This window comes from Apostichopus japonicus, chromosome 13 (genome assembly GCF_037975245.1).
Source record: "Apostichopus japonicus isolate 1M-3 chromosome 13, ASM3797524v1, whole genome shotgun sequence".
Taxonomy (NCBI): domain Eukaryota; kingdom Metazoa; phylum Echinodermata; class Holothuroidea; order Aspidochirotida; family Stichopodidae; genus Apostichopus; species Apostichopus japonicus.
Window position 1 is genome coordinate 183,696 of NC_092573.1, and position 16,645 is coordinate 200,340.

Below are 16,645 nucleotides of genomic sequence, written 5' to 3' on the forward strand. Positions count from 1 at the left end.
AGTGAGTGTCATCAACTTGTATCGTAAAGCTACACATTTCATGGTGACACAAATTTCTCGCTGTGACCATCTCTTCAATATTTTCACCCAATGATTGATAGCGGTCGATCATTTGCAGTTTCTTCAGTCATTGAGAAATAAGTTTGAAAAAAGTTGACACTTTGTACATTTGTTTTAAAGACTATCTGCATTTGTTCCCCATTGTTTTTCAAATTGCTAAATTTCTCAAAGCTTTGAAAATACTCCTCTCAAAATTTCTTTAAAACATGACGTGCCGAATATAAGGCTAAGGTGAGAAGTAAGAATATGAGTGAAAGAGAAATGTTCTATATTTTTTGTCTTTCAATTATTCTTTCCCTTATTTGCCATATTTGGGGACAAAATCATCAACCTGTACAATTACGAGGGATACTTCGTACAGCTTTCAGTGTCGAGAATGAATCACTCACCCTGGTATGGTCTGTTAACTACAACCCTTGATAACCAACAATATCTATGAATTACCTGTGCAATGGCATTAACAATAGCTTGGTAACCATCTTTACTAGAAACCATTTCAGCTTCCTCCAGAACCGGTAGATTCTTCTTCACTTTTTCTTTCTTACTCTCGATGGGAAGGCTGAACGAGAAGATGAGAGTCGAAAGAGAAACTTAATGAAAATTACATTGAAGTTTTTACTTGTTTGCACAGAATGTAAATTTGTGATAATTCAGCTATACAGCAAACAAGGCCCCTAACAGTCTCTGACAAGAAGACTCCTGGCAAAGAAATGGAAGTAGCAACAAATCTTTGCGTATTGCAAATAACCACCTTTCTCTACACGTGGGCTAGACAAATTGTTGGCAATTGCGATGAAGCTTTCCGAAGATACTAATATCTCTTGTGACAGCAATACAATACAATACAGTACAGTACAATACAGTAAATACATTTTGTATTGGCGTGTTGGAATAGCAGTAGTTGTTACTAGTCAACCATGATGTGCTAGCTTAATGGCCACCCCTGACCAGACAGGAGTTGGAATTAATATATAAAAGTTAGAGGGCCTGATGATTTGATCCTGGCAGGATCTTCTCCAAAGGCTAACAAGGGCCAGGATCGTAATGATGTTTGCAGTAAATATAAAAGCATTTTGCGACTGGTTTTTTCTCTCAAGGAGATGAGATTACTTGGTGTCTTACTTGGTGTCTTCAACAGACGACTGTGATCTTGCTAGTAGTGTCGTATCTTGGCTTGTGTTCAGGTCTAACCTGACCTGCAACAGCTCGTCATGAAGTGCCTCCTAATATGGCAAAACAGGAAAGTAGACAAAGTTAAATCAATTTTTCTCCTTTTTGAATTTCTAAACATTCATGGCATATTATATATCTTTTTCCAATATTACAATACTAAAACTTAGACAAGAAGTAATAAGAGGACAGTTCAGATCTGATCAAAGACGGAGGAGGTTGCAGGAGGAAAGAAAAGTAAAATTGATAATACTCTTTACCTGTTCGGGTGTGGCTTTAGTATCCAAGATCGCCAAGACCGATTCATCGCTCTGCACTCTTACAATATCGACAAGGAGCCTCTTAGTCCTATAAACATAAGACAATGACCGAAAACATATGACTTTCTCTTTGGAAATTGAAACAAATCTGATGGGAGATCTACCATTATTCAAGATGACACCTGATGTTTAAACGGTCGAGTGATCTTAAATGAGTTGACTTAGTATGGATGTAAATTATTATAGATATATAAAAATATATGGATGTATAATTTTAAATGAATGTAGAGAAAAATCACTTAAGAACAAACAGATACAAACACCAACTAATATACTAATATAACCAACCTATCCACGGACGTGAAATGCTGACTTACTTGATCAATGATCCTTTAAAGGGATATGTGTGTGCTTTCCATTGCTCACCCTACCCAGGGATCACTATAATGTGATATATATTCGATGTGATATGCTGACTTACTTGATGAATAATCTCTTTTTGTCTTGGTCGTCATCTTCCTGGATTTCAAACTTGTTGGTCAAGGTGAATGATATTTCTGTTTTACCTAGATTTGAGATCATCTGCTGTGTTTCAGGGCTGTTTGGATCTCCTTGGACCTCACCTAATAGAAGAGAAAACCTCAGATGAACCTAATTCTAAAACAGATCTTCTCAGTTCTACAGGAACATCTGCAGCTCACCTATCAATTACATAGACGTGCATTTATAAATGATGAAGACACCTGAGGGCAAGGCTCGAGGCAGAAACATCCTCTCTGGTTTCCTTTCATTTTAGAGACAAAAAGTTATGTTTCAACATTCTCATAAATCTTGTTTTCTATTATTATTAATATTAATTCTTTTAATATACTCTATTTTTCAACATGTTACTTGTACTGCACCACTGGTTTGATAAATAAATGAACTGAACCGAAATTTGATGCAGTTGATGGCAAAGAATACCGACAGCCGTATCTTAGCAATAAAATGAATCTGGACCAGGCTGTACCATCTCATCAAAACCAATCCTACCGACGAAATTAATTAATATACCCATGTCTCAGGACACTCTTGAAGATAAAACTAACATTTATCTCAAATGTAGCAACCCCATATTAAAGGCTAATTTAAAATAAGACAATCGCTATCAAAGAAAACCTACCAAGCATATCTTCAACCCCAGGTACATCTCCCAGATCTTCCAGGAGTTCATGTAATGGATCTGACTGGTCAGTGGCGACTGCATCAATGTGCTCCACCAACAACTGCAGAGACAAATAAGGATATGTATGAAACATGGGAGAACTGATACTTTGAGCTGGATCTTGTTGAATTTGCGACTCTGGTGGTTATCATTCTCAAACTTTAATGAACAAATCCCGTACGTGGAAATATAATCTTGTTACTGCTGTGAATAACAAGAGTCAAGCGTAGCTTCTATATGAAACCACAAAATATTGCAAGAAATTTGTGGAACACAAATGACTCTGTACTGGTTTTACAGTGTAACAGCTGGATCATTTTGAGTAGTCAAATTGATGGAGCCACAATCATATGATCTATCAATTATTGATAATAGTTTACTGATCATTGATCTCTTGATGAGCTCAGATCATTATTGAGAGTACCATGAGATATGATCTATTGATTATTGATTATAGTTTATTGATTATTGATCTCTTGATGCACTCAGATCATTATTGAGAGTACCATGAGAGATGATCTATTGATTATTGTAATAGTTTATTGATTATTGATCTCTTGATGAGCTCAGATCATTATTGAGAGTACCATAAGAGATGATCTATTGATTATTGTTATAGTTCATTGATTATTGATCTCTTGATGAGCTCAGATCATTATTGAGAGTACCATGAGAGATGATCTATTGATTATTAATTATAGTTTACTGATCATTGATCACTTGATGAGCTCAGATCATTATTGAGAGTACCATGAGAGATGATCTATTGATTATAGTTTACTGATTATTGATCTCTTGATGAGCTCAGATCATTATTGAGAGTACCATGAGAGATGATCTATTGATTATTGATTATAGTTTACTGATTATTGATCTCTTGATGAGCTCAGATCATTATTGAGAGTACCATGAGAGATGATCTATTGATTATAGTTTATTGATATTTGATCTCTTGATGCACTCAGATTATTATTGAGAGCACCATGAGAGATGATCTATTGCTTATTGTTATAGTTTATTGATTATTGATCTCTTGATGAGCTCAGATCATTATTGAGAGCACCATGAGAGATGATCTATTGATTATTGATTATAGTTTACTGATTATTGATCTCTTGATGAGCTCAGATCATTATTGAGAGTACCATGAGAGATGATCTATTGATTATAGTTTATTGATATTTGATCTCTTGATGCACTCAGATTATTATTGAGAGCACCATGAGAGATGATCTATTGCTTATTGTTATAGTTTATTGATTATTGATCTCTTGATGAGCTCAGATCATTATTGAGAGCACCATGAGAGATGATCTATTGATTATTGATTTTAGTTTACTGATTATTGATCTCTTGATGAGCTCAGATCATTATTGAGAGCACCATGAGAGATGATCTATTGATTATTGATTATAGTTTACTGATCATTGATCACTTGATGAGCTCAGATCATTATTGAGAGCACCATGAGAGATGATCTATTGATTATTGATTATAGTTTATTGATAATTGATCTCTTGATGCACTCAGATTATTAGTGAGAGCACCATGAGAGATGATCTATTGATTATTGATTACAGTATATTGATTATTGATCTCTAGATGCACTCAGATTATTGAGAGCACCATGAGAGATGATCTATTGATTATTGATATAGTTTACTGATCATTGATCACTTGATGAGCTCAGATCATTATTGAGAGCACCATGAGAGATGATCTATTGATTATTGATTATAGTTTATTGATAATTGATCTCTTGATGCACTCAGATTATTAGTGAGAGCACCATGAGAGATGATCTATTGATTATTGATTATAGTATATTGATTATTGATCTCTAGATGCACTCAGATTATTGAGAGCACCATGAGAGATGATCTATTGATTATTGATATAGTTTACTGATTATTGATCTCTTGATGAACTCAGATCATTATTGAGAGTACCATGAGAGATGATCTATTGATTATAGATTATTGATATTTGATCTCTTGATGCACTCAGATTATTATTGAGAGCACCATGAGAGATGATCTATTGCTTATTGTTATAGTTTATTGATTATTGATCTCTTGATGAGCTCAGATCATTATTGAGAGCACCATGAGAGATGATCTATTGATTATTGTTATAGTTTATTGATTATTGATCTCTTGATGAGCTCAGATCATTATTGAGAGTACCATGAGAGATGATCTATTGATTATTGATTATAGTTTATTGATAATTGATCTCTTGATGCACTCAGATTATTATTGAGAGCACCATGAGAGATGATCTATTGCTTATTGTTATAGTTTATTGATTATTGATCTCTTGATGAGCTCAGATCATTATTGAGAGCACCATGAGAGATGATCTATTGATTATTGTTATAGTTTATTGATTATTGATCTCTTGATGAGCTCAGATCATTATTGAGAGTACCATGAGAGATGATCTATTGATTATTGTTATAGTTTATTGATCTCTTGATGAGCTCAGATCATTATTGAGAGTACCATGAGAGATGATCTATTGATTATTGTTATAGTTTATTGATTATTGATCTCTTGATGAGCTCAGATCATTATTGAGAGTACCATGAGAGATGATCTATTGATTATTGATTATAGTTTTCTGATCATTGATCACTTGATGAGCTCAGATCATTATTGAGAGTACCATGAGAGATGATCTATTGATTATTGATTATAGTTTATTGATTATTGATCTCTTGATGAGCTCAGATCATTATTGAGAGTACCATGAGAGATGATCTATTGATTATTGTTATAGTTTACTGATTATTGATCTCTTGATGAGCTCAGATCATTATTGAGAGCACCATGAGAGATGATCTATTGATTATTGATTATAGTTTACTGATCATTGATCACTTGATGAGCTCAGATCATTATTGAGAGCACCATGAGAGATGATCTATTGATTATTGATTATAGTTTATTGATAATTGATCTCTTGATGCACTCAGATTATTAGTGAGAGCACCATGAGAGATGATCTATTGATTATTGATTATAGTTTATTGATTATTGATCTCTTGATGAGCTCAGATCATTATTGAGAGTACCATGAGAGATGATCTATTGATTATAGTTTACTGATTATTGATCTCTTGATGAGCTCAGATCATTATTGAGAGTACCATGAGAGATGATCTATTGATTATTGATTATAGTTTACTGATCATGGATCTCTTGATGAGCTCAGATTATTATTGAGAGTACCATGAGAGATGATCTATTGATTATTGATTATAGTTTATTGATTATTGATCTCTAGATGAGCTCAGATTATTGAGAGCACCATGAGAGATGATCTATTGATTATTGATTATAGTTTATTGATTATTGATCTCTTGATGAGCTCAGATCATTATTGAGAGTACCATGAGAGATGATCTATTGATTAGTGATTATAGTTTACTGATTATTGATCTCTTGATGAGCTGGTCATGAGGGGGCCAAGTTTGAACTCATGTCTTCCAGCATGCATATCATCATAAAATTGCTGCCCCACAGGGACTTTAATTTTTAAAAAGTCTGAGGTGATAGCGCCATTGTTTCACCTAGAGATGACAATACCTGTGTCTTTTCCAAACTTACCGCATGTGTGTCAATGATTTCAGATACAGACATAAAGACGATTGGTTTTGTTGGGTTGACAAAGTCACTGTATTCATCAATGTCAAATCTGTCCTCGGGATCATCCACCTCACAGACTTTGATACAGAACTCCCTAAAATATAATGGAAAATTAGAAAAGAATTTTAGAAAGCCCAGTGAAATTATCACTTATTAATTTATCTTTAATGTGTTAACTTTAATGTGACTGGGATGGAGTTTGGAGAATCTGCAAACTATGACAGCACCTACACGGAGTGCCTCTGTAAAAGTGTTGATACTGTAGTCTATGACAAGGCAAGGAGCATGGTTGATTTTTTAAGAGGGCAATTAGCCAAAACAATGTCAGACACTAAATAGAGATCTTTATGTATTATCATAACGCTTAATGTCTTTCCTACAAAATGAAGAAATTCCAAACTTGAATCAGTAAATCACAGCAACATACAATACCGCTGATTTAAATAGGTAATGACGTATTAAACAATTACATTACATTCTGAGAAAACTAAAACAGGGCAAATGTTTCACCCTGTCTGGATTCCCCTCCTGCAATGTTTACATGTGTAATTACACTTAACATTAGGCAGAATTGTATATTATGTTATCGGTTATATATTTTTGATTAGTATGTTTTGAAGAACAACGAGGGAAGTGTGCAAAAACATAGGAGTCTTTTTCTTTCCAATGTTTCCTTTTACCAACATTTTTCTTTTACCCAACATTACTTACTTGAACTTTGGAAAGCTCTTCCTCACAAACTCATTGAGAGCTGACAGATGGGAACTTTCACCTTTGAACTAAAAGAAAAGGAAAGATTACAAATGTTATGCACGAGAATGCTAATACATCCAAGAGGTGAAAAGAACCAGAGATAGGCATGTGGGATCAAAGTACCATCCTTTAAACTAACCATAGATAGTCACATGGGATCAAAGTACCATCCATTAAAATAACTATAGATAGTCACATGGGATCAAAGTACCATCCATTAAAATAACTATAGATAGTAACATGGGATCAAAGTACCATCCTTTAAACTAACCATAGATAGTAACATGGGATCAAAGTACCATCCATTAAAATAACCAGAGATAGTAACATGGGATCAAAGTACCATCCATTAAACTAACCATAGATAGTAACATGGGATCAAAGTACCATCCATTAAAATAACCAGAGATAGTAACATGGGATCAAAGTACCATCCATTAAAATAACCAGAGATAGTCACATGGGATCAAAGTACCATCCATTAAAATAACCAGAGATAGTCACATGGGATCAAAGTACCATCCATTAAAATAACCAGAGATAGTCACATGGGATCAAAGTACCATCCTTTAAACTAACCATAGATAGTAACATGGGATCAAAGTACCATCCATTAAAATAACCAGAGATAGTCACATGGGATCAAAGTACCATCCTTTAAACTAACCATAGATAGTAACATGGGATCAAAGTACCATCCATTAAAATAACCAGAGATAGTCACATGGGATCAAAATCCCATCCTTTAAACTAACCATAGATACTAACATGGGATCAAAGTACCATCCATTAAAATAACTATAGATAGTCACATGGGATCAAACTCCCAACCATTAAAATAACCAGAGATAGGCATGTGGGATCCAAGTCCCATCATACAACTTATGGATAACATCCACACCATCCCATTGGCTAAATGTATACCGTGTCACTTCAGCACAAGCACATAAACAGTTCCCCAACTTCAGCAACAAATGAGCTTAAAACAAGCAAAAGACCTGTGACACTACATACTTAGAGCAGAACTAACCTCTTTGCCTGAAGCAATTGTCTGAAGGACTTTAGTGATGGATCCAAGATTCCTCCTCTGTTCAATGGTCATTCCTTTCTCAACGCTGATGTCGACGATGTCAAATGCGTCTGGCGCTACGATGGCTGGGTTCATGTATCGGTAGTAGATTAGATTACCGACAATCTGTGGACAAATCAAGATTGCCCAGCCAAGAAATAAATTAGGATGTTCGGTTCTACACTGACAGAACTAACGTTAATCAGATGGGGTGTTGTCGTATTATATAATAATATCTCCAGCCCACAAATACATGGGCACAAAAGTGTTTTATTTTAGATTCTTGCATTGGTGTATTTGATATGGAGGTAGGGAACACCACAAGTCAGAGCCAGAGAGATACATAGGTAGAGCGCATAACTTGTACTACTGAGGTCATTAGCTCATATTATTCAATTCCATCCCGAAATTTCCTTTTTCTATTCAAAAATTTGTTTCAAACTTCCCAACTTCATCCATTGATTAGGTTTCTTGTATTTTAATTTTTTTTACCTCCTTAAATTAAGACTACAAGATTCCTTTCAAAGAAGGTAGAGGAAATGTTTTTTCAATTCAGAATCATTCATAACTTATCAATTAAAGTTTGGCATGACAAGGTTGAGGGCAGCCTCACCTTGATGATATCTTCCTCGGGTTCGTCAGGGAACCGTTCTTGCAGGGAGATCCTCAAGACTTTAGCGATGTACCTGATTCCAAAACTGCAAAAGAGAAATATGGCCGATTAAGAAGAATATGGCACTAACTAAATGATATAACAAAACCTTCCTTGTTTCATTGAAAAGTATAAGGCCCATGGGGTCTTCTTCTTTTTTCTTTTAAATTTATTTCACAAGAGTTATGATTATGATTATGGAACTACCTGAACTTTGACAGGTTTCTAATGTTAAAATATTATGAATCAAGAAGCTTAACTCTTTAGTAACATCCACAACTGCAAGTAAATGTTTCATCACCAAACTATGGTATAGTTCTTAAGTGACTTTTAATTCCAATTATATATTATAGTCATGATAAAAAAAAAAACTGGTATTATTAAAACCATGAAACAAACACGGTCCCACACTCACGGTATTTTATCTACACTCGAAATGATAGCATTCAGGAACTTCTCCGTCACTGTTTCAAGCACCTTGGCAGATTCGTTGATCTTGGATATAACCTCCTCCTGCTTGAGGGCCTGCTCAGTCGAGACATCATAAGGCAGTTTGCTGTCAAAAGGAGGGGGAAAAAAGGGAAGGAAGTGACTTTATTACATTCAGGGTAAACTTGTTTGCAACTTACTCGTCCTGCCAAACTTCATTGGTTACAGTTGAGTAATGCTAAGGTGACCTCGCTTGCAACGTATCTGTTTGCTCAAACTACCATTGATTAGAATACCATTGATTAGAATTATTTGACAATGTTTATAGCCAGGATAACTTGATTGCAAACTCACCTGGTCTCTCCAGTCTCTGATTCTTTTTGGTTTACCCAGGCTTTATAGACATCGACTGGATTTGTGTTGATGATCAGGGTTTTGTCATTCATTACCATGGTCACCAACGGCTGCAGGATGTCTCTCAGTGAACTCTGACCTTTCTGACCTCTGTTAAAAGTGACTACCATTCTAATGACCATCGGGTTACCTGTCACAATCTCCATCATCTTGTCTACCTTGGAACTGTCAAGGATGAATTTTGAAAAAAATATTCAATGTGTCAAAAAGATTTCAAAACACTTATAGTAAAGAAAGAATTTTCACAAAACATTAAAAAGTGGAGATTTAAGTGAAATGATACAGGCCTTTATAGTGGTTTGAATTGACAAAACCAACCTTCTTGTTAAAACCACAAAAGTTTAGCAAAATGAAGCAAAAGTCATTAACACTTGAAAAGTTCCAAGGCTTTAAAGTTAGAATGGTCAATGTTGTCATGTTTACCAAAGCTAACATTTTTGTTTCACAACTTTCCTAATTTCACAAAAATTAAAACATAAATGAATAAAGAAACAGAATATACAATCAGAAGCAAACATGCAGATTGCATGAACACTATGCATGACTACCTGTCAATGCTAGCATAGAAAATCACAAGTAGACAATCAGGGGTCCATAAATCAAACAGAGCATTTCAACTAAACTAGAACAAAAAACAAGAGTCACTGAAACACCCCCCCCCCCCACAACCAGTTGTAAAACTTCTTTGATCTGAATACAGCCCATTTATGCCTCCCCCTACCTAATTCAGTTGGGGGTGGTTTGCAATCCTCCCCTCCCCACACCTCAATCATGTGCAGGTCGCTGTTCATATACAGCTTAAACTTATTTGAATATTTGATGAGAGCAAAGAAACTGGTGACTAGAATGGGATCCCAGCGAATGATCTCAGCATTGTAGTAACTTCCGATCAGTCTTTCATTGTTAATTTACTTATGTGCAATAGAATAGAGTATAACATGTGTGTGCAATAACAAGAACATGGCTCTTCAGATGCTTTGTACGAGATGAACTTGATATATCCAAAGCGTTGAATAAGATAACATTTCCAGAATTGTTAATCTACAGAGAAAGACTACGCAATGCTAAACAAGAAACAAGGAAGAAACTCAGCGAAGGTACTATATAAGAGGGCAGTGTTCTTAACCAAGTTAACCCCACCTATAACTGTCTATCATGGAATTTTAACTGACTATAAATTGTTGTGAACTGCCTTACTCATCTGACATACTTGTCCCCTCCCCCACCCCCCTCCCCTCACTGGTGCTGGCATCTCTTCAAGCATGTAGACCATGACTATTAATATCTCACACTTGCAGATAAAATTTCAATGAGATACCTTTCAACACAGTCAAGAGGGGTTCATCCTGAGGTACCCTGCATCAGATTTAGTTTCTAATTATTCACTCTTTATGCAGATATTACCTCACAACCCCAAAGCTCTCAGATATTATCTGACACGAAAGCTAGTTACATTTAGAAAGTCTCCAGAGATAAAAGGTGAAAGGATAATGTAAAGCAAAGCTGTGTTTGTAGGAGATAGAAGACAAGAAAGATCAAGTAGGTTATATGCAATGTTGCATAGTGATAACCAGGTTTATTTGTTGCATCAAGTAATGTTGATGGTTGCTATGGTAATAGTGACATGATATCAGAATGGTGAAAGTGCCAATGATATCTAGCTAAGGACTGTCTAGATCAGGGGTTATCAATATGCCGCCTTGGAAGCAAATCCTGGGGAAAAAAGGGCCCACAATTTTGCACTAATCAGCCTAATCAGGTACACAGACCCTAAAGGTCTTAGGATTGAGCACAGGCACTACTGGCCTTCTTTACAACATTGGTTTACCTAGGTATACTAAGATATTTTTTATTTATCTCTGGCCCTTTGCTCCAACCAATACTTTCTTCTGGCTCTCTTAAATATTTAAATGATTACATGGTATTAGGTATGACACAGTGGTCTCCAATATCAGAGTATCATAAAGTAATACAATCATTTATGTTGGTGATGTTGCAACAATGACACTGTGAACACTTCCATCTATAGTTGTGTTGAAATAAGCTTGATGGGTGTTTAAAAGGTTCAGACTGACAGGTTGTATTGAAATAGTAAAACTGAATATTTTTATAAACTTTTTTCACTTCCCAAGTTCAGTTACAGGATGAGGAGGTCAGTAGACTGAAATGCCCTAAACCATGAAGCAGCATGAAGCAGTCTGTGCAATGAAATAACTGTCGTTGAGATCAAGTTACAGTAGAGTGGCAATACTCCTTGGAATACATGTGACTACCATATAGAAAAACTCCTGTTTTTTGGAGGTAAACTCCTGTTTCCTTTACATTGCTTTTAATGTTGATGGCTGTTGATGTTGACGACTCCAATATATTTGCATGACATAATGCTAATACCTTGTGTAATCAGTGTTTTTTTTTTTTTTTTGAAGCAAATAGTTACCGTGCTGATTTGTGAGGCCTTGTGAATAAAATCATTCAAGGATTATATGATGACATTTGTTTTACTTTTCTTTTGTTTTAATTTTTCGGTGATAAGCAAGCTCCTATTTTCACACAAAGTTACCTACCATGCTCACATTTTCACTACATACCGGTTCCATAAAAGTTGCATAATGCCTTGCAGTGTTACTGTCAATGTGTTTATTAATTGTGTAAAAATGATTCCATATCTACTCACACAAACTTACCGGACATGCACACATTATTCACTACATACTGATTCCATAACATCTGAATGATGCTGTGTTAATTTCAATATCTGAGTTGACAATTTTCCATGTGAAAATACCATGTAGAGTCTTGCATGGCCTTTGTGCAGAAATTAACACACACTAACAGTGTTGCATTGTCTTAGAAACATTCAATTCCTGATGACATCTGAACATTTGAGAGCTATTGAACTAATAATGGCTATTATCTTGAGGAAGTCAGGCAGATCCCAATCTCAAATGTCCAAAATCTTCCTTCTTTTCTTTCAACAACAACAACTGTAAGACACTTTTAACAAATTCCAGAGAATCAGGGAATAGTTAATAATACCACATTAGTAAACATAAAGAAACCATGCCATCATCAAAAAAAAAATACATCTCAAAGAGGAGAAACACAGAAAGAAAAAAAAATTCTGTTTTAAACATCAATACAAAGGGGACAATCAATTGACATATTAGGCAGTCTTTGGGATCTAAAAAGATGCTTGGGAAACGGACTGTTTCTATGGTAACATCCAAACTGAATTAGGGTGTAAATGACCTTTTATGGGGATAATTGTATCAATCAAGATGCAGTCACAGTATCATGCTTGGGAGTCCTTTACTCACAAACCAGGAATGCCATCAAAATCGGCCAAGTTTTGTCTGCAGCATGAAAGGAGGAAGAAATTGTGATAAAAATGACACAATGTTTGTGGGATGATTGAGTACCGATAAACGTTTGCTCCTTGTCAATCATTTACGACTTTCAAGTACGCAGGCTGGCTCTCGGAAGAGGCAAGAGATGCTTGTCTGTGGTATAGACTATCTAGAGTTAATACTTAAATAGTGCAAAAGAAGGACAGAATAAAGAGTGAAGACCCAGAGGTAACAGAGCTCTTTCAAATAGTTGACTTTATTCTGGGTGTTTTGTTTATATATATCTCGCAGAATCTTATATCAAGGAGCTGCTACTTGGGAACTTACTCTTCAAAAAATTCTTCTAAATCATCTTTAGGTGAAGGATTATAAACACAAAACTGTCAACAAGATCATTACCAGTGACCCAATTGCTCTACAGGAACCATTAAACTCCCTAGAGATCATAGCAGTCTTGTCAAATTTGTCAGAATTGCTGACCCCAAATGACCTCTGACCTCCACCCAAAACAATAGGGTTCTTGTACTCATTATAGGGAATCTACATGCAAAATATGAGAGCCAATATAGTTTACCATCTGGAGATATCTTGTTTACAAGGATTTCGAGTTTTGACCCCTCGTAACCTTAAATGAACTCTGACCTACACCAAACTGTGTAAACTGTATACACTGCATAAGGCAATGCTACCAAACATACATGAGCTCCTCTGATGTTCAGCTCCTAGAGATACAGTGGTTTTTAGATTTTCACATTTTGCCCTCTGCTGTCCCCAATTTGACCTTTGACCTCCACCCAAAACAATAGGGTTCTTATATACTAATCATGGGGAAGTCACATGCCATATATGAGAACTGCAAAGGTTACCCATCTTGAGATATCATGTTTACAAGCTAGGGAATCACATACACACAAACACACGCAAACTTTACTGCATAGGTTACTTGGGTGTGATTCTTGAGTTGCTCCGTTGCAAGAAGATTCTGAAGTGGATGATATAATTTCGTAAAATGTTTCAGTGATTTTCAAAATGGACAGGAAGGATATGAATAGCATGATTATCAACTCCATCTTGGAAACGCATGCAAAGCAAGTGGGTATGGAACAAGGAAAGATCAGATTTACCCTGCTTTTAATATCAAATCCCTGTGTAGAAAAGAAAACATTGTAAAGAACCGATGAAACATGTAAACAACTGCACAGATAACTTTAGAGACATCCCTAATCCATACCACCCCAATCTCTCACACCAACTTCATTTAAACTCTGTCCTAGATCCACAAGGTGACAAAGGAAATATTTCTGCAGACCTGTAAATCAAAGCCAGAAGACGTTACCTGACCAATCAATTTACACGAAACTCACTATCAGCCCTTTTGTCTGAAATATGTTAATTCTCTGGTTATTCAAAGCAATAAGAGCTAATTAGATCTGTTTTATTTTTGACATTTTTTTTTTTGATTTTTTTTTTTTTTTTTCAAACATTCTTCCACCAGCTTGTGTTCAGTTTGGCATTAGTCTAATAACTTGTTTTGGTCAAGAGGTACCCCATAAAGGGAAATAAAACATCATTTCTCAGATAGAAGGGCATCCAAACAAAAACAGATCCATACCGTATGCCATATTATGGTAATTTTATGACCTTACAATGCCTAAAAGTCAAGTTTTTTAACACTTCCCAGGCCAACTAAATGGAAACTTTATTTAGCTTCTATCTGTGCATAGTTAATATTAAAGAGACCTTTTACAGTAAAGGCGTAAAAAGGGGAAATTTGCTACGTAAATAAAGGTATTTTTAGTATGAGCAAGACAGGTCTCCAAAAGAGACTAACGTAGTAGTACCTGACTGGTGGCCCAGAAAAACACACTGCAAACAATAGTTTTCTTGTTTTAGGGTAAGGTCAGGGATATTGGAATAGCCAGGAAATCTCTAAATGGATAGATGTGATGATTATGTGCATCCTCCGATAGTACGGTAGGGTGTGGCACCATCCCCTGGTTAGTCGACATACCACCACAAATGACAAATAGGGTAGAGGAACCAGGAAAACAAAATTCTATTCTAAAAGGATTAGAGGTTAAGATTTCTGTCAAGATTCTACGAAAGGGTCCAGTGCTGAGTGGAGTCTGTAGAAGTAATACTGTACCTGCCTGGCTCTTTCCTGCTGTTTGATATATTTCTAAAAAATTGCAAAATGGAATAATTTAAGAGAGCTAGCTCAGCAAATGCGGCACCCAATTCATTTCTAAGAGATTGTTCTATCAACCAGTTTTGTTGAATAAGTCTTTCTTAATGCAGTCAACCATTTGAACCAATTGCTATTACAAATGAACAGCACATAGAAGGTTCTAAAGGAAAGTTAGTTTTGGCTAAATCAAGAAAAGGCATTTTTATATCAATCACATCACCATGGAAACAGATGACATACTGTATGTTAAACAGGTTGACCTGGGCAGACAATAATTATACAAAAAAAATTTAAAGACAAAACAACTTCTGATTCCTAAAATCAAATATAGTTAATGGTATAATGTAACACATATAAGGAGGAAAACAATATATATTTTTTATTAACCCTTCATAGATTAATTGAAGCAAACTACTTTCTAGCCAAATCATTTTTCTGCCACTAAAAGCAAGGAATCTAATAGCCAGAGGTCAATCGAGATGTCATTGAGACAAATGTCCTACAAAAGCAGTTAGCTGCAAAACCTATTTTAGTTTACTACCAAACCACTACATAGACTTTCTATTTAAACAATATACTGTTTCCTAAACAAAGGCCTTAACTTAAGATGGGATGTCCTCCCAGGATTCACTGACATAACATTGATCCTAGGACATGAACAAGACTTATTCACATGTTTCTAGTTTTAATGTTCATACAAAGTGAGATTACCTCTGTTACAACTCTGCTATATGAATGGGTCAATGTACCGCCTTACGCTAAACGACGCAGTATACGATCTACTTACTTGATTTCTTCCTGCAGAGCGGTCTTAAATAGTTTCAGGAGTAGGTACTCCTCTCGCTGGTTTGCCGCGTAGTTGTACAGGGTCAGAATCACAGACTCCATAAACTTTGTGGTCTTACTCTGGGGCATCGCAAAGATGAGTTTGGCAAGGTAATTGGGGTTAGTCTGAAGTAGATACAGGAGGTTCTGGTATCCCTCTAACATTTCCCGTTTATCTTTGCTGAGGGCCTTCAGACCGGAGTAACTGCCCTCATCATCCGTGTGTAGATTACGTCCATGAGAAACCACATCCTTGGAGAGGAGAGAAATATACGATTAGGTATGATAACAGCTAGTTGTGTTTCGTTACCAAGCTAAACCATGAGTCTTCTGATCACTCTCCATTCTATTACTCTACAAGTACATGGTCTATCTATGAAATAATTCTTCTTGTCCAAAATGATTCAATTTTAGCTGGTAATACATATTACCAATTAATGGACATTTACTACTTTGCACTAAATCCTATATGCATGTTAGACAACACCTCTGTTCATCTGAAATGTAAGTATCAAGTGTTATTGTTTGGTTTGATAAGTTATAAGAATGGACCATTCTTATCAGCCATCGATACACTACAATGAAATTCCATACCCCTACTGCTACAATGGACTCGACCATGAT

At 35.6% G+C, this 16,645-nt stretch overlaps 1 protein-coding gene across 12 annotated transcripts in view; it reads right to left on the reverse strand.

The window, feature by feature from the left end:
• The window catches only part of LOC139978264 (ras GTPase-activating-like protein IQGAP1), an 89,981-nt gene that overhangs the window by 4,136 nt on the left and 69,200 nt on the right, over window positions 1–16,645 (reverse strand). For 6 of the 12 annotated variants that reach the window (XM_071988299.1, XM_071988301.1, XM_071988293.1 and 3 more), the window contains 14 exons: window positions 15,984–16,273; window positions 15,155–15,187; window positions 12,979–13,014; window positions 9,602–9,826; window positions 9,234–9,374; window positions 8,780–8,864; window positions 8,128–8,292; window positions 7,056–7,123; window positions 6,306–6,438; window positions 2,653–2,755; window positions 1,972–2,113; window positions 1,491–1,578; window positions 1,183–1,283; window positions 505–619 (listed from right to left, as the gene is read on the reverse strand). In XM_071988299.1, the coding sequence (XP_071844400.1) occupies window positions 505–619; window positions 1,183–1,283; window positions 1,491–1,578; window positions 1,972–2,113; window positions 2,653–2,755; window positions 6,306–6,438; window positions 7,056–7,123; window positions 8,128–8,292; window positions 8,780–8,864; window positions 9,234–9,374; window positions 9,602–9,826; window positions 12,979–13,014; window positions 15,155–15,187; window positions 15,984–16,273 (1,725 nt within the window). Of the gene's footprint in view, window positions 1–504; window positions 620–1,182; window positions 1,284–1,490; window positions 1,579–1,971; window positions 2,114–2,652; window positions 2,756–6,305; window positions 6,439–7,055; window positions 7,124–8,127; window positions 8,293–8,779; window positions 8,865–9,233; window positions 9,375–9,601; window positions 9,827–12,978; window positions 13,015–14,132; window positions 14,154–15,154; window positions 15,188–15,983; window positions 16,274–16,645 lie in introns of all 12 variants that reach the window. The other 6 variants (XM_071988303.1, XM_071988298.1, XM_071988304.1 and 3 more) reach the window with 4 other exon arrangements.